Below are 25,772 nucleotides of genomic sequence, written 5' to 3'. Positions count from 1 at the left end.
TGACAATGGCAGGACAAAGAAGAGAAGGTGATGCAGAAGTCCATCACTGCTGGGAAATCCCTGAATCACTTGCGGCAGTATTAACTGTTTGAGAAAGAAATAATTACATAGAAAACTAGAAACAAAGTTAATGAAAATTAGAATAAAATCTGCCCAAACCTATAGGAATCAGATAAAACAATGTTCAAAGAGTTTTATTATAAAGATAAAAGCCATAACCTAGAAGTTCTAAATTTCTGTCTTACAAAGTCGGCAAAAGACAAATAACTTCAAGGTATATAAATAGGAAAAAATGATAGAGCTGACAGGAAATTAGGAAACTATTTGAACGCATGCATGGAGACAGTTGGTGAACATAAATTATTTCTAAAAGGTTAGTACAATTAAAACTCCTTTTTTTACAAGGCTGAGCCACAAATGCTCAGCATTACAAAAGGGATGTTTCAATCCCAAGACACTGAAAAGCCAAATAATTAATACTGCTGCCCAGTTGAGGTGAGCCCTCACACCATCCCTGCTGCTCCTGGTTTGGCTACACCACTTTCCTACTCATGGCACAGGGCTCCGGCCTAACCACCGTCCGTGCTAAGTGCCCTCATCCTGCATGGTCCTCAAGAATACACCAATGGTCTTAGTGACGTGATTGGTGTAAATGTTGCTCTTGTTCGTTTGGTTTGCAGAGTCCAAGAGCCACGTCAACATTGTCTCACCACTTCTGCCACAGCAAAGGACACAATGAACACAATCAGATTAGACTAAGAAGTCTTATGATGACATGGACTGCGGTCTTTTTGCACACTTTGGGTGAAAAGCTCGACTGTGGGGCTTGAGCTGCGGGTCAGTGGTAGAGTGTCTTACTGGTGTGAAAGACCAATACCACCACCACTGCCATAACAACAACAACCAAAAGAAAACAATTAAGAACAGATTTGTGATTGACAACTTACAACAAATTGCTCTATGGATAACATTATGATAAACAAAAGATCTTTAAAATAAAAATTGACCAATTATATTACATCAAAATTACTTTTATTTTCAAATCACATTGTTAACTGGGTGTGATGGTGCATGCCTTTAATCACGGCACTCGGTAGGAAGAGGCAGGTGTGAGTTTGAGGCCAGCCTGCTCTACACAATGATTTTCAGGTCAGCCAGCGCAATATGTTAAGACACTGTCTCTGAAAATCAAATGACATTGTTCAAAACAAAGAAAGTGAAACTGAAAAGCTAGAAGAAAATGTTTTGAATATATCAATATAGAAAGACTGGCTTCCAGAATATAAGAATTTTTACAACTTGACAAAGAGATAATTGGGTTTTGTTAATGAGCAAATTATTTTACAGACACAGCACAAAAAAAGACATCTTAATGTTGAAAAAGTCTATTTAGAAGTGGTATTGGTCATTGGTGAAATGCAAATTAAGCATTAATGAGACACTACACATGCTATCCTGGTAAATTTAAAGTGGCAATCCCAAACGTCGGCAGGAAACAGAACAAATGGTATTGCCATAGTATGCCATGCTGGTGGGATCATAAAATGAGACCAGTCTGGAAAAAAACTTGTTTTACGTAAAGTTAAACAAGCCACACCATGCAGGAATTCCCCACCTAGGTGCTCAGAGAGGAAATGAAAGTACATGCCCACACAAATATTTGTAAACAGACATTCATAACAGTTTTCCTCATAACAGCCAATGTGTAGAAAACAGTGTTTTTTTCCATAAGCAGATGATATAACAAACTCTGGTACATTGTTATGATTTAAAAAGTTAAAAAGAAATTCTGATAGACACAATGATTCTCAGCCGAGTGCGGAACAAGAGCAAACTCAGACGGTATGTGTGCTGTGGTCCCTAGCCAGTGATACTCCTCACTGCGGTTTCATGACTGAAATGAGCAGAGGCAACTGAGAGATGCCAGGAAGTGTTCTGGGATGGCAGAAACAGGCTGGTCTCTAACTGTGCTTGCAGGAATGTACCCGTTCGTCACAACTAAATAAACTGTACTTTTAAAGGGGATACATCTAGTTATTGGCTGTGCTAATTATGCACCAATGAACTTTCATTCTTAAGTTACATATCTTTAAAACACATGGAAGTAAACTTTAAAAAGCGAAGTGTAGAATACTTAATACTTTATTAGCAATTAATATGTGTGGGTATAGGCTGAAGGAGGATATGCTTATAAAATAAAATTTGTTTATAAAATACTTTAACCTAAAGTAAACAACTTTCATTAAGTCAAAACTTTCCACTAAAGAATGCTAAGAGGACTAAATGAGATGTTGACTTGGAGAGAGAAAATTCCATATACAAAGAGTCTTATTTATTATTTCATTTATTTGTTGATTTTGCCATTATACAATTGACCAATATTCTAATCCAGTGAATGGGAAACAACTAAATAAGATATGCAAATATAATAATTTGTTTTCTCTAGCTGGCAACATTTTGCTGTGAAACAATGATGGAGGGGATAAAACCTCATCTCTTCCTTAGGATTTAAAATTCATCAGCATAGAATTTACCGAACATGACTTCCAATTTGTCATTCAGGTTCCCAATTACATACTTAGAATCTAGGTTTCCATCTTGACAGCTGGCAGTTCCTGGTTCCCTGTTAGCATTTTGATCCATTTTCATGAAGAAATCGAGATAAAACTACTGTATCTATTAAGGCCCCAATAAGAACCGATTCCTGACTTCAACCTTTCATATTATGAGCTTCAGGGAAAATAGGTGGTATGGGCCTTTTTCTCTTGGTAGCTGCTTCCTAAGTATGTAACAGGTACTTTGGAAATATAAATAATAATAAGTATAAGTAAAATACGCTTCTAACATGAGTCATAAGAATCAATTTCTGGTGAATGTCACTATATCTCTTCTTAACAACGTATTAGTTTACTCAAATTGGAGACAATTTCTATTTGCTGCTTCACCCTGTGGAAGAAGCAAACTAAACAAACTGATTGACATTGCAAATAATTAATGTTTCACCCACAGGCCAACCCAGCCTCACTCCAAATCTGTAAGTCAAGATTTTCACAGAAGAACAAAAACAATAACTAGGACAAGGAAGTAATCCACAGAGTTTTACAGGAGAACCAAAGCATAACTTCATCCTTGGTTAGTATAGTCCAAAGTCAAGAGATGATTAATCTTCTAACTTAGACAGTAAGAGAGTGAACCCTCCCTGGCTCCAATTTCCAGTCTCCTCAGACCTTCAGTGGACTGCATGAATGATGGCTACCTGCAGAGGAGAATTCAACCTGCAGTACTTAGTTTAAATATTAGTTTCAACCAGACACACCCTTACTGATTCACACGGAGTGAGGTGTAATAAAATTATCTGAATCCTCTGCCCCAGTCAAGATGTCATGAAGTTAGTCCTCAGATTTCCTTACTTTTTTACATATTTTAATAAATGATCGCATCTTTACCAGAAACATACCTTCTTTGGACATCCCTGGCACACAAAGACCATCACAATTAAGCACAAAAAGATACTCAAAGGAAATGCGGTGGGAGGGAAAACAAGTGGTCAAGAAAATACGTTAACGTAGCAGAGCCTGAATTGGGTGACATCTGCTTTTTTTCCCCCTTTTATAATTAATTAATTCAATTTACATCTCGGTCATAGGCCCCTCCCTTCTCTCACAATCACACCCACCCTTGCGCATCCTCCCTCCTCCTATTTCCTCAGAATAGGGGAGCCCCCTTATCCAGACACACCAGCTCATCCATTCACATGACATCTGCTTTTTTAATGAGCGCATAGTTTTCAGAGACCATCCAGAAGATGCATGTCAAGGAAAAAATATGTGTCAGGTGGACATAACTGAATCCCATGCTTCAAAATGTGATGTTGCTTTTGATGCTTCTTCACCTGCTTGGTATACTGTGGCCCCAGAGACTGAAACCTTTATTGCCACATCGAAGTTCCTGACAGATTCCCAAAGATCCTTAAGCAGAGCATACATCATGTGATTTTTCTACATGAAACATAAGTGTTTCCATGTTAGAATTATTAGAAATGCAAACGCAAAAAGGAAGACAACAAGAACATAACATTTTTATTTTTAAATGAAAATTTAGCTCCAGGGCTGGAGAAATGGCTCAGTGGCTAAGAGCGCTTTATTCTCACGGAAGGTATCTGAACAGTGGCTCACAACCACCTGAAATTTCAGTTCCAGGAGATCTGACCCCCTTTTTGGACCTCTGTGGACACAAGGCATATACATGGTGCACATACATACATGCAGGCAAAAAAAAAAAAACAAACAAAAAACTCATACACATTTTTTAAAGTGATACCCAGAAGTATATATGAGAATATTCTAAAAGCTGAATGTAAATTTATGTCATCGCTCTTCCTCTCCATAGATAAGCAAAAATGTGTTATAGCTTTCCTGGAAAAAGTTAAACAATATACATTTTGTAAGTCAGATATGCGTGTGTATTCAAATTATATATACATATATCTCAAATTGTATATATTATCATATGGTAGATAATATATACACATCATATATAATTTGATATATGTGTATATAGATAAAGCATATCTCATATATCATATATATGATCAAATTTGAATAAACTAAAAAATTAAGTACAAATTAACACTCTAAGAAAACTCTACGTTCTAAAAGAAAATTAGTCAATTACTTAGGAACTCTAAAGTATTGAAAATTTGCAACACCATTTTATTCATAACAAGATTTCATTCCAGACTGCGATAGAAATAATCCCTTGTTTCCTTGTTTTAGAAACAATATTTTAAGTCTAATTCAACATTTAGTTTTTAAATTTTCATTATAATATCTTATTAATTCAGAATGTCATACATACATGCAACATAGTTTAATCATGGCCACCCCTCACTTCTCCCAGCTCCCCCTCTTCTCTGTCTCCTCCCAACTTCATGTCACTACCCACGTTTTCCCATAACCCACCGAGTCCACTTTGTGCTACCCACGGTTATAGGGTCATTCTCTGGAACATGGTTGCTCTACTAGGAACCACAACCTTAAAGAAAACTAATTTTTCTGCCCCGACCCCAACACCACCACCAGAAGCCATCGACTCTTAGGAGCTGCTCTTTCTTCCTCTGTTGTGGAATGTTGCCTGGCTTGATCTTGTGTAGGCCAAACACACCTGCCATGAGTTCATGAGTACAACAATGGCCCTGTCATCTAAAAGACACTGTTTTGCTTTTGTCCTCCCTGACTCTGGCCCTTGAAATCTACTTCATCTCCTCTTCCCTGATGTTCCCTGGGCCTGGGAGGGAGAGGAGAAGGTACTACAGGTGTTCCATGTGTGGCTGAGTACTCCTGGTACACTGTCTCCCTGCCTTTTGACCCATGGTGAGTTTCAGTGTTACCTGTCTGCAGCACTAAAGACTATCTCTCCTGAGGTCCAAGGGTTTCGCTAATATCTGGGTGAGAGATACAGATTTAGAGAGCAGGTTGATACTATGTCCATTTAGTAAAGTAATGGCGGTAGGTTCACCCTGGAACATATCACCTTCTTCACAGTGTGTTCTTAGCCAGATTTATAGTGCTAGGCATGAGTTTCCTCCCGTGGAGCTAACCTTATATTGGTTACTGTTCTCTTACTGTGGCACCCGTGGGCATATTTTACAGTGCTCATCATTATTTTAGCTCTGAAGAGGTCACAGCTGAGTAAGACTGTCAATCACTTTTGTCCCTAGCACTTTGCATATTATCTTCAAATACTATGAAAGCCAGCCAGCAGGGGAAAAGCTTCCTAGTCTATATGAGTTAGGTTTCACCATGTTCTGTGACAATACTCTGTCATATGCAAACCTACTGTTTAATAAGATACATACGCTTAATTGGAATTACCCTACGTATGGGATAATGTTCCTCCCAGAGGCCATAGGTCACCAAATTAAAAGTCCAGGGCCATGTATGTAATACTTCCCCTAGAGTTATTGGTTAGGGGTGTCCTGGAGACCTCTAAAACAATGCAGGGAATTGTCAATGCCCTTAGTTGCCCACCAGAACTTGATGAGAAGTCTATATTACTAAAAAGGTGGTTTTTGCCTCATGAATCTTTTTCAGAAAAATATGGTAATGTTGACTGTGGTTCAGCTTATTACGAATAGGATGGCTTCTCACAGATGTATTGAACATCATACTTAATGCTCTCAGTTGCATGTGTATCTTATAAGGCAATATCAGTTTTATTTTAAATCATGATGATTTATGTAAAGAAGGATGAGTTTACCCAAGGGCCAGGGGTAAACTGACATGCTTGGGTTAAATAATTAAAATCAGCATTTTTGCTATTCTGCGAAAATGTACTATGCCCATTTGCAGTGTTTCCCCGTAACTTTGTTTTCTATCCAATCCAGCCTTAATGTATGCAAGCATTTTTGGGAATGTTTCTGCAATTATTCAAAGACTATACTCGGGAACTGCCAGGTACCACATGCAGATGCTGAGAGTGAAGGAGTTCATCCGCTTCCACCAAATCCCCAACCCTCTGAGGCAACGGCTTGAAGAATATTTCCAGCACGCGTGGACATACACCAACGGCATTGACATGAACATGGTATGTATTTCTGTTTCCCAGAACAGAAGCTGTGCGGGCATTCCAGCTAGAGCGAAGTAAAAGGCCAGTCTCACCAGCTTCGAGCCCTGTGCTTTTGTTTCCTTCTCTTGGATGTTTATTTTCTCCCCTGGAGATAGTGTCTCATTCTCAATTCATGGCATTGCATGATGCTGTATCTAGTTATACTGTGTGGCGAAGGCATTATAACGTGATGCAAACTGATATAGCTACGTGTCAGAGAGTTCCCGCCTCCAATGAAAGGAAACATTGTCTTAGCTAAAACTCGGGCCTTTGTGGTATGGCCTGGTTATAAACAAACAAACAACAACAATAACAACAAAATTAATATTTGGAAAACAAACTGTGACAATTCTTATGACCCTAAGCAAAGATCCAAGATTATCTTTGGATAATGTTTTGAAGCAGAACATCTTGAACACTGGTAGGAAAGAACAGAGACCTTAAGTACGTTAGCAAGCATTTTCTGATAGGAAGTTTCATACTTCCTTTAACAACTGATTATATTCCATTTCAATATACTTGATTTAATGACTCCTTCTGCTCAACAGGGTGAGGGAGCAGACATTCCTTAACACCTTTTAAAATAGTTGATATTTAAAAAAAGAGAGAGGAAAAAGACACTTTTTACAAGCTCCTCCTGAATCACTGTGCAAAAGTCAGCATCCTTAAGATGACCGGGTTCTGGAGAGCTCTTGTTAGAATTAAGAGGGTTGTTCACATTATTATCCTTGTTGTAAGGCTTTGGAGACTCACTCAATGCTACAGATAAATTATGCAGCAGAGCCAAACCCTACTACATATTACAGAGCTGTAGAAAAAGACAAAAGGACAGTGCATCTTCATGGCATCTCCTGAAAATACATCATTCATATTAAATAATTCTGTCAGTTCCATGGTGCCATTAATGTGTAAGTGTATATGTACAATGAAGATTGCTATTTTCCATTTGATCAGAGTCGTTCTAACAAAAAAGACAATGGATCAAAATTGGAAGTCATGGTGGATGCCGTAGAGCAATTACTGCCAACTCAAAGACATGTTTATATATAGATAAATTTCTCATAGCTGCATGTGATTTATTTGACTAAGAAATAAAATCATATTATCATAAAAAATATATATTTGAAGAAATAAATGAGCACATTTGAGCCAAAAAAAAAAGTAACTCAAGTCCATGAGCTGTTACTTTCAGTTGTCCCAAAGTTCATGGTGAAAAATCCACATAATAAATTGATCTCTTCTTTGATGATTTTAATCTTGCAAGAAAGAGCACCTACATATCGGTAGCTTTCATAAGCTGTGATTGTGATTGTTTAACAAAGATACCAGCATTCAAAACCACTGGGGAGTCTCTAGTGCTGGGCTGGCTTAAGCAGTGTCAAGAACTTTTAATTAAACTATGTGTCACTCAATTTTATTGTTTCCTACTGCCAGAGTATTTCAATAACAGTAGTAAAACAGTCATTTATTTTTACCTCCCTTCTCCATAAAAATCTAGATTTATGACCATTTTTGTGATACAAATATTTTGTGACAGCTATTTATCTATCATTGTTTGACTCTATTACCTATAAATATGGTTTATATACCCCTTGCCTATTTACAATGTACTTATGAAAGATTTATCTCTTTCCTGTCTGCTTCACACCTTTAACACACGGAATCACAACACCCACCGGTAAGAACAGGAGGTATTTATATCCAATTTAATTCTCGTGTAAATTGTGGAGAATACCCTTGTGATCTGTCAGGTTTAGAGCTTGTTAAGTGATTTCCAGTGTTAGCCCTAATCTTTTTTTGCATGACATAGCAGAGGATAATACCAAGCGAGAGAGGCGAGGCGGGGGAAGGAAACATCAAAGAGGCCAAGTACAGAACAGAAATTCTCCGTTGTTAGTAACAACTTGACCTCCAGTTATGTTCCTGTCCAGTTCCCTACTCCCACAAAAATTTACTTCTCTGCCCCCATTCCAACTCTGGTAGAGGTTCTGGGTATACGGTTTGCATTAGATAATTGTCATAAAGAAAATGTCATTCTCTTTCATCATCCTCTTCTCATGATGTAGGTGCTTTTCTCTCCTCTCATCTGCATGCCAGTATTACATGATCCTGGAGCGTGCGAGCTCTGAGCCATGTGCCGCTGAGACTTGCATGTGGTTTTGAAAACTTGACTTTGCACGAACTTCTTGTTTGTACATGCTGTCTACATTTTCATTTTGTGACTGCAAAGTGAGTAAAAGAAAAAAACAAAAAACAAACAAAAGAAACTCAGTACCAGATAACTCTGAAACAGCAAATAGAAAATGTTTTGCTTATTAAGCATGACATGTAAAACAATGTTGATTAGAGAAAAGCAACTGTAGTATTAGACTGTTAAGAGGTAAAAAAAAAAAAGAAAGAAAGAAAGAAAAAGAAAAGAAAGAAAAAGGAAAGAAAGAAAATTCAAAATGTTCTTTTTTTTTTTACCTCCAAAAACCACATTTGTGTCTTGTCAAATTATTGTTGGTAAAATTCTAATTTACAAACAGTTGAAAATTAGCTAGTTTATGTACTGTGATACATAAAACTACATCAAACTGTTGTATTTTGCATCAACATTCCACATTATTTCATTTAAGTATAAACTTAAATATAACTTCTCATGAAACATTTCAGGTCATTTTTTTTACTGTTCTGTCATCTTCAAGTGAAGTAAAGGTTTCCGTGCACACAGTTAATTCACCTAAACTTATGCCATGATCAAAGTTATTTGCTTGCTTAGCAGACCACCAAAATGGGGAATAATTGACCTAAGAAAACAGTGGGGTCATATCATTTGGTCCCTTTATCTTCTAGTTTTCATATACGCTGTTGCTAGAATGTTCCAGAACAGAAAACAATTATGGATTCCCTTTCACCTGAACCAAAATGGACCAGAGTACAAAAGGAAAGGGTCAAGCAGAGAAAGGTAGTGAAAAGAATGTTTTGCAGAGTCTAGCTTCAGTTTGGGGACCAGATAATTGTCTCAAGCATGTGCACAGATTAATTTCTGAAAATACTTTCCTTCTGCATACATAAACTGGGTTAGTTAGGAATAAGGAGATGTTTTCTTAAGTTAGAGCTGATAACCGTTCAAGGAATGTCCCAAAGTTAAAGCTATTTCTTTCAATCCTGTCTGAAACTTTCTGAAGTTAACCAACACCAATTTTAGTGAGAATACTGAAGAAAATTGAAACTATTTTCCATGTCAGTGTAGAACCAAGTAGGCTAGCATCACACTTAAGAGCTAGGCATGAATGATGAAAAGCCCTGATAGTCCAAATGTCCTTTATCATAACAGGAAATCTGTAATCTAATATTAGCATGGAAGATCATGTACATTTAGTGAAGGATTTTTGCATTCCCCAAAATTCCTGCTACCACAACAACCACATAATGGCTGAAAAGCAAGAAAAATTCAGAAGACCTTGGCACTCATTCTCAACCTGCCACCAGCCTTGAGCAAGTCACTTACTCTTTCAATAGCTTCAATAAACTTGCCACTTTGAGAAACATTTTAAAATCACCTGGGTCCAAAGATAATATGTGCGTCATGATCTATCCGCTGCCGACTTCCTCCGCTCTCTGTAGTGAGCATCTGAGCCTTCCAAATGGAATGTCTTGCACTAAATGTTGGTCAAAACTCCATCTACTAAGGGGATATTAGAACTGTTGATTGTAGAGAACAAAGGGAACCATTCTAGGAAAAGCAGGACATCAAGGTTTATGTGTGTGTGGGGGGGGGGGGGGGGCATAGACAATTACTCAATCCAGGCACATCTTTCTTTAGTTGATTTTAAGAAAGGCAGAATGGGGATAAGTGAATTTTTGTTAGGGGTGCTTAATGAAGGAAAATTTGAAAGATGCGTATAGAAAGTATCTGGACTAAAAGCATAGATAAGAAATAAATTATTCATAAAGGTGAGCAGATAAAATCACTTTGAATTACGGGTAGGGGAAAAATTAATAAGGGGGTGAGGTGGTCCCTGCAGGTATATAGGCAGGGAATTAAGCCAGGCACTGAGATAAGATAAAAACCCAGATTGACTCCATCAGCCTGGATCAGGTTTCAGACAGTCTAATAACAGGTTGGCTCCTGATGTATTTAAGCCCAGTTTAATTTGAAAAAAAAAAAAAGTTTTCTGGCATAATATGAAGAAGTGTAATTACACTGAAGCTCAATTCAGGACACTGTCATTTCTTCCAAGAAGATGGGTTCTAGAGATAGGCTGCCTGTACTAATTTAAGGGCCTTGAGGGTCTGGCCTGGTTTCAGTTATACAGATAGAGGCCATTTGGGCTATTACCCACATGTGGTCCTGGTTGTAGGAGCCTGGGGAAGCCTGGGGTGGGGTGGGGAGGAGCTTGCAGGAGTCATTTAGATTACAAGCTATCTCCAGTCCTGTTGGTAGGACCTTGATTTGGCCTGGCCCAACAGATAAGGCAGATCACCAGGCTACTAATCGCTTCCATTTCTCAGCTTTCTGGGAAGGAAGAACTGGTTTTTCACCTTTCCTGTTGGAAAGACAACCCTCTGTACTTAACATTCCTGGGTTCTCTGGAGATGTGTGGGCACAAGTACCTTTGCGCTACATCCCAGACAAAGGAGCGTGCTAGCCTTCAGGAATGTGGGAGAAAACTCACCAGCACTGTACCACGTGGTCTAAGCTCTCACATTAACCACACTCTAGACGAAGGTGGAGAGATGAGATGGGGGGACAGCTGTAGGGGCAGAGCCTTTGGAGATTTTGTGAAGGCTCAGCCTCCCGGGCTGAAAAGTTTTCCAAGCTCAGTGATATCATCCATGACACAGCATGCTTCTCCAGAGATGCAACATATAAAGCCAGAGTGGGACTGATAAGCAACAGACTGTTTAACAGAGATGCTTACTTCTTGGAAGTGGTGTGATTTTTATTTTATTTTTTTTCACTTATTTGTTTGATTATTTGTTTATTGGCTTTTTAAGGTAGGGTTTTTCTGTGTAGCCCTGGCTGTCTTGGAACTCTCTCGGTAGACCAGTCTGGTCTCCACCCCAAACATCCACCTGCCTCTGCTTCCAGAGTGCTGGGATTAAAGATGTGTGCCACTATGCCTGGCTGGGACTGGTGTGAATTCTATGGAATCTATTAATCACAGTTTTATTTCCCTTACTTTCACATCTCTTCTACTTTTCAACTATCCTGCAGAGTAGCCTCCAGGGCTAGTGTTGAAACGATCTCTGCTCTCACCATCCAACTGTACTCAAGGAAAATCTCATTTTGGAGATCAGAGAGATAGCTCAGTCAGCTTCAAAACATGAAGACCTGAGTTCAATCACCATAACCGGTTTAATAATAATAATGATAATAAAAAGAGGCAGTGGTTCCTACTTATGGCTGTGCCTCTAGGAAGGTAAACACAGGTAGACTCCCCAACCGCCTACCTCAGCCTATGAGGTGCATTGCAGGGCAAATTACAGACCTTATCTCAATAAACCAAGAGGGCAGCAGCTAAAGACTGGCCTGCAAGTTTGACCTCTGGCTCCAGAAGCGTTTGCACACATGTGCTTCATCTCTACATGCACAAACAAAAACACACTGAGAGAAAACAATCATTCTATACACTTATTTAAATGGCTCCACATGTGCTAGGTTTTCACCTTCAGATCACTTTTTTTTTTCTTTTTTGATGCACCACAGGGAAGTAGAATGGTGGGAACCTACACTTGTGCTCCATCAGTGAAATCAAGTAAAAACAATCCTTGTAAAAAACACCCTGTCCTGAACGGGAAAGGAAAACTTAGAAATAGTGTGTCAAGCCTTCAGATCCATATTTTTAATCTTCTTGCCTCTTTAATAAACCTTTTACATATAATCATAGTCCAGGAACAACATTTTACTGATCAGTAACATGGGACCATAACAGGGGAGGTTAAAACAGTGGCCATATCCAACTAGCCCGACAGATTTAAAGGGAAACACAGAGGTTGGCAAATGCTTGTGTGTACACGATAATGGATCATAGGGCTGGTGGCATCTTTTGATTTTCTAGAAATAATTTATCATTTAGGAGTTGATCTTTAAAAAAATAACTGTGTGAACTGCCCGTAAGATGCTATTTTTAGGGCTGGTGAGATAGCTTAGTGGGTAAAGGCATTTTGCAGTCAAGCCTGTTAAATACCTAAGACACGTGAGCCACACGATGGGAGGAGCACAGCAGCTCAAATGACTTGTCCTCTGACCTCCACGGGTGCCCTATCACATACGCGCATGCACACATGCACACACATACACACGTGCACAAACATATACAAATAAATAAGTGTAACCCAAAAATCCTAAGGACAGTAATTTCATCTGCAAGGTGGTTAATCGATCAGCGGAGATTTCCTATCTCTGCAAAGAGGGTAGACTATAAATTTGGACTGAGCAGAAGTATTTTTATATAGAAGTTTGTCGCTTCTGATCTCCTTTGGTTGCAGGCCCCTAGACAACGCTATCTCTTAAAAAGTATTAAAGTCATCTGCCCATCCACTGCCACTTATTCAAAAGCTCTTTGTAATACCACTGTGGGGAAGACAACAACAAAACATCTGCAGCTCCACGGCAGGACCAATAGAAAGCAGAAGACATGCAGCTGATGGTTTTAGGTAACAAGACACTCAGCTATCTTTCAAAACAATGGCAGTCACCTACCATGTAAACAATGCCTCATCTACAGTTTATCCAAATATCTACTTATCTTACAGAGGCTGCCGCTATGCTTCCATGCCAAGTGAGTCCTTCTTTTTTTTTTGAGACAGGGTTTCTCTATGTAGCCCTGCCTGTTCTGGAAATCTGGAATTCTACATATAGACCAGGCTTGTCCTCAAAGTCAGGCATTTGCCTGTCTTTCTCTTCTGCGTGCTGGGATTAAAGGACAGTGTGTCACCACACCCAGATTATTTTTTTTTTAGTGTTTTTTGACCCAATGGAAGGAATGACAGTTTGCACACCCTGGGCTTCAGTTTCCTCGTGTATTATTAACATTCTCCTAGAGCAGTAGAGAGGAGAAAAGATGTCTTCATTTGTTTTCTAACTCCTTGAAATAATGACCCTGCTTGAACAGGACCCTTGGGTGTAGTTCGTGATGCAGAAGGGAATGAAGTGTAATAAAACATTTTCTTTGATGAGTTAGCAAGAAGCAGAGTCATTCAAACCCAATTCAGTTTCCTGTTTTTTATCAACACAGGTTAAACCGATAAAAAAAAAGAGAGAGAGAGAAAGGAAACAGAAAAGCAGAACTGTTCCACAGCCTCTAAAGGTTTGAATATAACTGGAGTGGCTAGAAAAAAAGAAAAGACAAACACAGGCCACAGAAAGCTGGGATCTGATGGCTCTCAGCCGGAGAAGCTGCAGCATCCTGAAGCTCGGTGCGCCACGGAGAGACGAACTGAAAGGCAGGGTTATTGTTCACAGCTGAACAAGGAGTCAGGGTTATTATATAGGGATAAACAAGGAGACAGGGTTTAGGGAATACAGCTGAATTAAAGGGATAGGCTCATCTAATGTCACTAGGAACAACGTCCCTATGGGACCAGACTTCAGGCTGTAACATCAAGGGATAGTGTGGGAGTTTTCTGCTCACACTATCAACAGCCACACTGGGACCATTTCTCTCTGAGCCTCACTCTGGGGAGGGTTAAGCTTTTCCATTTCCTCCATTGGTCTGAGGCTCCCAATACATGTCAGCAGCACACATTCACTCAGGAATTCATTCACTGGGACTTCCTCCCAGTGAATGAGTTCGTTCTCTACTCCCTGTAAAGAAGTTACTGAAGCTCAGTAGTAAAATATTCTTTGGAAGTATTATTTTAGCCTCTTTTAGATAAATACTGGAATAACCTGTTACAGGTTCACTGACCACTCAGATAACAGACTGAGCTCAACAGATATTTTTTGAATGCTAAACAGGACCTGACTGGCCAGGGCCTAATCTGGACTCCCAGACTATGAGATTGGACTGCTCCTAAAGCAGGTTTTCTATACAAAAATAAAAAAGTAACCAGGTAACAACTAGGTAACAAAACTGTAACCAGGTGTAGGAAACAAACAACAACTAGGTAACAACCAGGTAACAAAAAAACGCATCCCGGTATCCAGGTTTAGGAAGCAACATTACATCATTTTGACTAGTTATACAAAACATTTCTAACTGACCCTTTAATTTGATTGGTTCTGCAGTTGGGGGACTTCATAGAGTATCCAGGTAGCAAAGTATACAAAGTTTGAGAAATGAAACCTTAGAGACATAATCAAAATGGACACTTGGAGGCAAAACTAGCTTCTGATATGCTAAAGAAGTGTTAAGAGAGGAGCCATAGTTATGATAAAGAACTAAAGTAGGTCTCAACAGAGGGTCTGTAGAATTTAAGCAGATTACAACAACCTCAGCATTTCAACCTGATGAACTCAGATCATCTCCACTATTCCTCAGGAAAGCAAACAAACAAAAGAAAACAAAAACAAAAAGCCTGATACTCTCTTCCACAAAAACAAATAAGTGCACGGGGAATTATTATTAACAAATATGTACATATTCTACATAATATGTTAGTTTTTTTATGAAAAAAAAGTGAAAGTAATTCACCCAAACACTTATTACATAACCTTAAGGAAATAATAGTGTAAAAATTTCAGGTATATACTTTCCTGGATGTATCCATATTATAGGAATGTGTGCATAGGAAAAGTGCAAATACTTACATCTTTTGTGACAGATACACATCAAGGTGTATTTCGGCCGGTATCTTGACTTCTGTTAGTGAGGAAAGTCACCCTTCATCAGACCTTTATGCTCTGAGACAATGTGATGGGTTTCTGGAAGAGAAGTGTTTCATTTCGGCTGGGGGAGGTTTGATACTATGTTAAAACACTTTCATTTAGGTTGTAGTTCATCTGACGCCTTCTTCTGGTCAACTTCGCAGATAGGGATGTTCTATAACCCCCTCACGAGAAAAAAATAAAACATATCTGTGTTTAGGAACAGCTGCCATAAGGGAAGATAAGCCAAAGCCCCGTTTCACAGGGAGGTAGTTATTTTATTAGAACACAGAAATCTGCCTCTGTCTTCTGGTTCTTGTCCATGAATCACGGTACACAAATGCAAGGGAAATGAAACAGAGATGTTAGACTACCATAGAATTCTATTCTCCATATCTAGGGGCCATTCATAGTAGTTACCTTTAGATAATAGGAGAAATGAGGATCATCCCAGCTTCATAATAAATCAAGTACCCTAAACCATATATATCTGAAGAATTGGTGAGAAAATGATGTTAAAAAAATGCTATCTGTATTAGTATAGTATACATGCCTGATAAATGGAAAAGAGTATTTGGGCTAGTCTCAGTTAAAATAAACAGATGGAGACATTCTTGGATTAACTGGGGAAATAGGGCATGGAGATAATGGTGAGAATCAAGAAAAGTGAGGGACATTGGAGGAGTTGTAAGGAGGAAATGGAAGGGGAGTGGTGTAAATATATTTTAATATTTTAAAGTTTTGATAATAGTAAACAGAAAAGAAATAGGAGTCTATGTTTCGCCATTTCATTTTTATAACATCCTTATTCATGAGGAGAACATTAATTGAAGTGTATTGCTTAATTACTTTCCCTTTTGGTCCTACCTGCCTTAGCATATTGAACTGGAATATATAAATATTTTAGCAATATTTTTATTAAATGTAATGGCTTTCATAGATCATAGCTTTTACACTAGCCAAAACCTGCTTTTGAAGAAATGACTTTTCAAATCACTGGAACAAAATGAAAAGAACCAATAAGAATCAACTTTTTATTCAAATGTAAGTTGTAGAATCACTGTAAATTACCGGAACATAAGAATCTGTGAAAAGAGTGGCTAGGGAGATGGCTCAGGGGGCGAGAGTGCTTGCTGTGCAAACATAAGGAACTGACTTCAAATCCTGTTGATGATTATGAATGTTGAATATTGATTTATCTTTTAGTCAAACAGCGGTTATTTCTAAACCAGCTATATACCCAAATCACCACACAGAGACTAGGATCTATTTAATTAACCTAGAACACAAGGCTAGGCAAAAATTACTCCTCCTAATCCTCCAAGCCTGCAAAGCTTCCTTCCACTCAGATTTCCCACATTATACTTGCTTTTTAGTCATATCTTAGGTCAAGTTTATTTCTCCTGATGTTTCCCATACTCTCTGGTAGGATCTCTCCTCCTACCCCTTCTTTCTCCTCTCCTCCAGACCAGGATGTCACACTGATTCTCTCCATTGCTCAGCATTGGCTGGTTGTTTTTATTGGCAATACAGAGAACAAATGGTAGCATGTTTACACAAACGAGACAGGTGATGCTTAGAATAAGCATCACAATGCAATGTCTGGATTGCAACCAGATGGTGGGTAGATAAATTGTATACATTCCACAAGAACATTATACCAATAGAAACCCTAGCATCAGTGTGAAAAATTGGCCATTACTGTATGTGCCTGTAACCCCAATATTGAGCAGTGGAGACAGATGGGTTCCAGGAGTTCACTATTTAGAGAGACTGGGTGAGAGATCTAGTCTTGAAGAAATTAAGACAGAGTGATAGAGGAAGCCATTAGATGCCCTCCATTGGTCTTTACATGCTCATTTGCCCATGTACCCATGTGTATGAACCACACACAAAACACAAGTGCAAGGGGCTGCAAAGATGGCTCATTGGTTAAGAGCATTGACTTCTCTTCCAAAGGATCCAGGTTCAATTCCCAGCACATCCACATGACAGCTCACAACAGTCTGTGAGTCCGGTTTCAGGGGAAACTGACAACCTCACGCACAGAGACAGACATGCAGGCAAAACACCAGTATACATAAAAATAATAAACAATTTAAAAACACAATTTTTGAAATAATTTTAATTTAAATACAATTCATCACTTCACATCTTCTCTTTCCTTTTTCTAACCCCTCCTGTTCTCTACCACTGATAAAAAAAAACTAATACTTTTTCTTTGATTATTATTGTTACAAATATTTATATATGTATATGTGTATATGTATATGTGTATATATGTATATATACACAGGATTATATAAATAAAATCTGAGTCCACGTAGTGTTGCTTCTGTGTATATGATTTCAGGGCTGGCCACTTGGCATTAGAAACTGATTAAGGAACCCCTTAAAAAACAATTCCTTTTTTCTCAGCAGTCATTAGTTACCCGTAGTTTTTTTAAGGGGTGGAACGCTACGAAATTTCTCCACAATAGTGTGTCTATTGCTATTGTCACTGTTCAGGTCTTGTTTAGGCAGCCATAATATTAAAGTATCACGGATGTATTATTCTAGGAGATACAATCTCAAGGCAGACTTCCCATCTTCTGGACCATACAGTCTTTCTGCCCCCTCCTCCATGATGTTCCCAAAGCCGGGAGAGCAGTATTGTACATTTCTGCTGGGACTGGGCTCCCATAAATCAGTTGATAGTTCCATTATCACCAGTAGTAGTTTTCTGTGATGGTTTCTGTGATGCAAATAAAAGCTGTGGGGATAAGCATGGTTTTTGGAGTGTGTGAGGAATTACACTGGCTAGTACAATTGTGCTAGTAAGTTCTCTTCTAAGACCTAACTAGACACAGATAGTTGGCTAGGTTTTGAAAACCATGCATGATTTTCCTCCTTAAGGAAGAAGTACACCTTAAGATCAATGAAATGACAGTTGCCTATTGCCAAGATATAAGTGTCACCTCTGTACCATTATGGATATCTTGCCATGATGGTCATCGTTGGGAGTCAGGAGCATCACAGCTTACTAGAGATAGTGGTTCTTTCTCTCCCTTGTCACCTGGCAGAGTACCTTCTGGTACTATGAAAGCTGAACCACAACAGAATGCTTTTAGGTTAAAACCAGCTCAAATCTTCTTCTGAGTCCTATTAACTGTATAACAAACCTCTGTTTAAAAGTGGTTAAAATTTACCTTGTATCGTCTCTAATCAGAGATAATGTCCAAATACAGCATCTTGGTCACCAGGTCTGTTGCCTATAATGTTTACTAATTAATTATGCTCCTTCTGAGATTTACAACCTAATCAGAGATTTTCAAAAAAAAAAAGGCTGTCTTTTGTAATAGTGCTTATATGCATATAAATTTTACACAGGTAAATCATATGCATATTTTAAGAGTTTTAGTGTGACGTTATGGTTTTTATTTCATTCTTGATCACTGCAATCCTCCCCTCCACATCAGAAGTTTATTCACCATTATCCATCTCTAATGTATAGAACCTTCCACAGATTTCTCATTTCTGCTATACATGTGCTAATGTTCTCATATAAATGTAAATATATATATATATATATACACACTATACATACACACCATCACACACTGAACTATATAATTTAACATACAGTTGATGTTTCTCAATTCACACTGCGTGAAAATACACTCAAGTCCTTTTACACATGAAATCTAGTAACTTCCTATAGTACTTATTCTCATAAACTCTAATTCTATAGCATATAACAGTCCGTTATTTCATAGTGCAACACTGAACTGTTCTGTTACTAATACACCTACACTTTTATTCTAATTTCCTTCCAGTTGAGTGACATACTTACTTTTATCTTCTATGGGTGGTTTTATCTTTATGAATCAATTTCCAGATGAGAGATTTCTGAGCTATAGATTGTGAGAAATTTTAATTTTAATACCTATTGTTTACCTGCCCTCACTTCAGAATCAGTGGGTGTTATGATTTGTTCTTGTTTCTTCCAGTTTAACAGATGTATTCATAGACAATTTAATGACATTTCTCTGGCTAAACATAATATATGTATAATATATATTATATTATATATAATATATGTATATATATTATACATATATATATTAGATATAGAGAGACAGATAGATATAGATATTATGTCTGGATAGCTTCTTTTTTGAATTGCCCATTTACACATTTTTGTTTTGTTTTAATAAAAACCTTCACATGCAGATGTCAGGGCTTTACCTGTCACATAGACTATAAACAATATATTTCCAACACATTCATTTTACTTAATGGATCTTTTTGACACAATTTTTTTTTGCTGTTGTTTTGAACAAGGCTTGACTTACCAACATTTCTGATATAGTTAAAGAATCATTCATTGTTTCTAAAAAGGTCTCATTTTTTTTAATTTTTTATTTTTTATGTTAATTACAGTTTATTCACTTTGCATCCCACCTGTAGCCCCCTCCCTCATTCCCTACCATTCTAACCCTCCCTTCCTCATCTCCTCCCTGCCCCTCTCTAAGTCCACTGATGGGGAGGTCCTCCATCCCTTTCATCTGATCTTAGTTTATCAGGTCTCATCAGGCTGCAATGTCCTCCTCTGTGGCAGGGAATCATATGAAAGAAGTCAGAGTTAGTAAGACCTGGAGAGGACAGGAGCACCACAAGGACCAAATATAGCTGGGCATAAGGATCTTTTCTGAGACTGATTCTCCAACCAAGGATCATGCATGGATATAACCTAGAACCCCTGCTCAGATGTAGCCCATGGCAGCTCAGTATCCAAGTGGGTACCCTAGTAAGGGAAACAGGGATGTCTCTGACATGAACTCAGTGGCGGGCTCTTTGACACCCCCCCAAAGGGTAAAGGTCTCATTTTACATTTTGACTTTGTTTCTTTGGTTTTCTTTTATTTTGTTACATGATTAGAAAGAAAGTATGCCATCAGCTGTATCTTTTTTTTTGTCTGCTATATTGCATTTTGAAACATAAGGTAAACTACCTACCATAATGTTACAATATTAAGTAATTAAAATAACTAAATTTAATATTACAATTGCATCCAACATTTCAGGAGGATACATCATTTCCAATTCTCTCTCTTATATCCAGTAATCTGCCAGTGGGGAATCACTTTCCAACTTGTGTCATCTTACCTCAACCTAACCAGTCTGTAAACTTCACAGAAACGATGCAGCATGTCCTCAATCTACTCTTATTCACAACTCCTGTATGTTTGCCTGCAGTCTGTCCTTCCTCACAGCCATCACCTAATATTGCCCTTTCTTGCTTTTCTTTACTAATGTTCTACTATACCCACACTTACTGATGGATGGGGATAGAAACCTAATCGTTTTCCTAGTCTCAACGCAGTCATAGTTTCAGTTTTTCCTTTTTTCATGATGAATTAATACAGATATGAGAAGAGGCATTTTCCTGTGAGTTTTGACATGAAATGTTTGTTTTAGCACCCCATTCTTTTTCCCAAAGTTATCAGATATGGTTTTTAATTAATTTATTTTTTATTACTTAGAGTTAATTCACTTTTAACCCAACTGTAGCCTCCTTCCTCACCCCCTCCCAATCCTACCCTCCCCCGCTCTTCTCCACCCATGCCCTTCCCCCAATCCACTGATAGGGAAGGTCCTCCTCCTCCTCTTCATCTAATCCTAGTCTATCAGGTTTCATCAAGACTGGCTGCATTGTCTTCCTCTGAGGCCTGGTAAGGCTGCATCCCTCTCACGGGAAGGTGATCAAAAAATTACACTTTATTCACTTTGTATCTCAGCTGTAGTCCCCTCCATCATCCCCTCCCAATCTCACCCTCTCTCCCTCATCTCCTCTCATGTCCCACCCCCAGTTCACTGATAGGGGAGGTCCTCCTCTCCTTCCATCTGACCCTAGCCTATCAAGTCTCATCAGGAATGGCTGCATTATCTTCCTCTGTGGCCTGGTAAGGGTGTACCCCCTTGAGGGGGAGGTGATCAAAGAGCCAGCCGCTGAGTTCATGCCAGAGACAGTCCCTGTTCCCCTTACTAGGGAAGCCACTTGGACACTGAACTGCCGTGGACTACATCTCTGCAGCGGTTCTAGGTTATCTCCATGCATGGTCTTTTGTTGGAGTATCAGTCTCAGAAAAGGCCCCTGTGCCCAGATTTTTTGGTTTTGTTGCTCTCCTTGTGGAGCTCCTGTTCCCTCCAAGTCTTTCATCTCCCCCTTCTTTCATAAGATTCCCTGCACTCTGCCCAAAGTTTGGCTCTGAGTCTCAGCATCTGCTTTGATACCCTGCTGGGTAGAGTCTTTCAAAGGCCCTCTGTGGTAGGCTCCTGTTCTGTTCCCTGTTTTCTCCTCTTCCTATGTCCATTCAGTTTGCCTTTCTGAGTGAGGATGGATCATCTTACCCGGGATCCTCCTTCTTGCTTAGCTTCTCTAGGTGTACAGATTTAAGTATGTTTACCTTATATATCTAATATCCACTTATAGGTGAGTATATACCATGTGAGTCTTTCTGCTTCTACCTCCCACCATTTGGCTGCAAATTTCATGATTTCCTTGTTTTTAATTGCTCATTACTATTCCATTATGTAAATGTACCACAATTTCTGTATCCATTCCTCAGTTGAGGGACATCTGGGTTGTTTCCAAGTTCTGGCTATTATGAATAAAGCTCCTATGGACATGGTTGAGCAAATGTCCTTGTTGTATACTTGAGCATATTTTGGATGTATGCCTAGGAGTGGCATAGCTGGATCTTGAGGAAGCACTATTCCTAATTCTCTGAGAAAGCACCAGATTGATTTCAAAAGTGGTTGTACAAGTTTACATCCCCACCAGCAATAGATGAGGATTCCTCTTTATCCACATCCTCTCCAGCAAGTGTTGTCATTTGAGTTTTTGATCTTAGACTTTCTGATGGGTGTAAGGGTGAAATCTCAGGGTCGTTTTGATTTGTATTTCCTGATGACTAAGGACGTTGAACATTTCTTTAAGTGTGTCTCTGCCATTCAATATTCCTCTGTTGGGACTTCTCTGTTTAGCTCTGTACAACACTTTTTAATTGGATTCCTTGATGTGTTGCTTCTGACTTTGTGGCCACTTTTCAAGCACTTTTTTATTTCTCCTTTTCTTGTGGATTATGGTGGAGTTCATGGATGATACAATTTCTGCTTCTCACATATCTGAACCCACGTCTACTTCAGCAATCTGATTGCAGCTTTTTTTGCATCATTCTTTTACCATTTATTCACTTTGTATCCCAGAGTCCCTTACCTTTACTATCACCGTTAAAGGAAGAGGAAATTGCCCTCCTTTGTGTAAGTGTCGTAGATTTTTTTATTACGTTACTGAATTATGTAGTTCTACCAACTTGTAAAGTTGAAAATAATAACTGCTTGAACATACACAATGGCCTTCTGCCTTAATTAGTAGAAGCAGAAGTGTGCAGAGCTCTGATAGTACTTACAAAGCTTAGAGTGCTGGGTGACACTCAGCACATTCCATGGGAAGGGAATCTGATCTACCAGACGGTAAATCTCTGTTGTGAAACTTCTACTGTTTTTTTTAACAAGTTGAACAATTGTCAATATGGGTTTTCCATTCTCTACAAAGCAATTAATTTCATTTTCATCTGTCTGAATGTTTCGGAGGAATACCTAACCCCTCAGTATAAAAAATAAAGAAAGCATCTACTTTGGACTTGATCCTTCGTTATCTACAAAACCAATTACCAAAATTGAATGGGAAATATGCTACGTCTCCTCATACTGCTAGCAACTTTAGAGGTTCAACTTGAAAGACAGTTAAATAAAAAACAGTTAAGTGAATTCTGGACTGAGTTTGGAATCTCAGTTCTTCCACGGAGTGTTCTAATTTGTTGTGTCTTGTCTTTTGTATTTGTAAAATTTTCAGTCCAGCTGACATTCTGTTGTTTCACACAATGCTGAGGAAATTTGGTTTGGAAATAAAGCACATGAGAAATCTTTCTGCCATCATAAAACTTGATTCCAATTCAAGCTAACACATTAGGTGCAGGGTTATGCTTTATATCATTGTTTCTGTCACCTGGCAGATTGCATTTCTCTTTCCGTTACTCTGTGAGCAAGATTCGGTCATCTGCAATCAATCCATTCAGGAAGAACTATTTTCAGTGCACCCAGCTGAAGGGGCTGCAGGCACACTCTTTTCAGCAACTCCTTTACTATCGCTTTCGATTTATTATGCAGGGATAAAAGGGGAAAGCTCAGAATCTGCCTCTGAGGCTACAGGTTCTTCTTTTGGCCCCTAGAAATCCTAATGGTTTCTAGCGTTCCCTTTGAGAACACATTGCAGAGATCCTGAGACACCCGTTGTAAACCAAACTTTTGCTGAATTAGCAAAAAGACTCGAATGCCTGGGTGATGAGAGCATGTAGATAAAAAGCCATGGTTCTCTTGTGTCCACACATCACCCACACTGCACTGTGCCATTAACCTCATCTCCGTTGAGCCATGTTGAAGTTTAAGTGTCCCTCTAGAAAGGAAATGCATCAGAAATGGTGCTAGTTGAGTATAAGAAGATGCTCTTTATCTATCATTGGTGGAGCCAAACTGTTTCAGGACTTGTTGCTTTCTCGGCCATGTCTAAGTATAAATGCCAGCAAGTTACAGCAAGTTTATGTATTAGCTCAGTGCTTACCAATATTTCCACAATTCTGATTTACAATCCTGTAATCTCCCCCCCCCCCCAACAGTCTGGCAAGGTGTGGTGGCCTAATATATTTAAATAATACCTTGTTTTTTATCAGCCACCTGGAGCTAGAATACAAAAGTCAGTGGCAAAGTAACTTGAACTTCAAACTAGGGTAATTAATGTGTATATGTAGTACTAAACCTACTTAAGGGTTTAATAATAATCAGTGGTTAAAATGTAGTAATCAGCATACAACCACCGAGGAAGCATAAAACTCGTGTTTCCTATTTCTTAGTGCCTAACTGTAGAAATAATACATGATAGAATGATCTAGAGATTACAAAATGCTTTATGTTAAGACATTAGCGTCTACAAAGAACAAAATGGAAGGTTCATGAGTTCACAGGTGCTAAAGAATTATCAAGAGGCTGAACGGCCACATGGAAACAGCAGTTCTACCAGAGTCAGGAAATGCTATCAAATGGTAAAGCTGTACTCTAGGGCAGAGACTTAAGATTTAATGTATTACTTGCATAATGTGTCTGATAATCATGCTGGAGGTTTAGTGCTTCATAGGGAGTGCTAATTTGTGTTTTGATTAATCCTAATTTGTCAAGATTTAAGTATATTTAATGACCCAGAGAATTTCCCTAGGACATTTCCTAATGACAGTTAACGCAGCCACCAGAGTTGTCCATATGATTAATCTGCTATTTAGAGAACCATTTGCCACAGTCAGGCTGCCTTGTAAATGCACTCTCTGTTCAGGCTGCCTTTGGTAGGCTCCCTTTTACAGCAACACTAACTGAAAAGAGTGAGAAGACACTGGTTAGAACATAGCCCATCCTCCGTATTTCAGGATACAAGACAGGAGGTGTGTGGTAGGGAATATCTTTGGTTTCTTTCAAGAAGTCAGTTCAGTAGTTCAAAATGTATCAAAGAAGGCTGAGAGGCGTTTAGGTTAAAAATCACATTATTGACACTCTTCTCTGCAGAATCTGGGAAATGCATCCATCATAAGGGTGTTTCTCAGAGACAGAAAGCAGCAAATGTTGAATCTTTTGTCTCAAATATAAGGGAAGAGAAATGGTTTGTTCCCAATATACTAAGAAAAGTATCTTAATTAAGAAATATTTTTTGATCAGGAAAATTTTTATTAAGGAAATAAATGTTTCTCCTATCTTCATGAAAAATGGTGTGATAATGACATTCTCAAATTTTCAATTTTGAAAATTAACAATTTTCCTGATTAGGAATATTTATTCACCCAGTGACACTAATCAAAACCTATAGGGTTACCATGGAAGTAATGAAATAGCATGACCCAAATCAAATTGGGTTATGCTTCAAAACCACTTTTCATAACTGTAGGAAGTCTGGACAGGAACTCACACAGGACAGGAATCTGGAGGCAGGAGCAGATGCAGAGGCCATACTGTTTACTGGTTTGCTCCCCATGGCTTGCTCAACCTGCTTTTATATAGCACCAGCCCAGAAATGGTACCACCCACAATGATGTGGGCCCTCTAATTAGGAAAATGCCCTACAGGGCAAATTGAGATTCCCTCCTCTCTGAGGACTCTAGCTTGTCTGGAGGAGACATAAAACTAGTCAGGACACCTATTTTTTTATATTTTTTTTAATTATACTGTTATCAGAATAGATAAAACTGCTTTTTAATTAGTAGACCAATACTCATTTTATTGATATT

General features: G+C 38.6%; 1 protein-coding gene across 5 annotated transcripts in view; it reads left to right on the top strand.

The window, feature by feature from the left end:
- The window catches only part of Kcnh7 (potassium voltage-gated channel subfamily H member 7), a 494,749-nt gene that overhangs the window by 424,300 nt on the left and 44,677 nt on the right, over nt 1-25,772 (top strand). For all 5 annotated transcript variants that reach the window (XM_021637080.2, XM_021637081.2, XM_060390275.1 and 2 more), the window contains one exon: nt 6,386-6,585. In XM_021637080.2, the coding sequence (XP_021492755.2) occupies nt 6,386-6,585 (200 nt within the window). The remainder of the gene's footprint in view (nt 1-6,385; nt 6,586-25,772) is intronic.

This window comes from Meriones unguiculatus, chromosome 8, assembly GCF_030254825.1.
Source record: "Meriones unguiculatus strain TT.TT164.6M chromosome 8, Bangor_MerUng_6.1, whole genome shotgun sequence".
Lineage (NCBI taxonomy): Eukaryota > Metazoa > Chordata > Mammalia > Rodentia > Muridae > Meriones > Meriones unguiculatus.
This window is presented reverse-complemented; position numbering and strand designations above follow the sequence as displayed.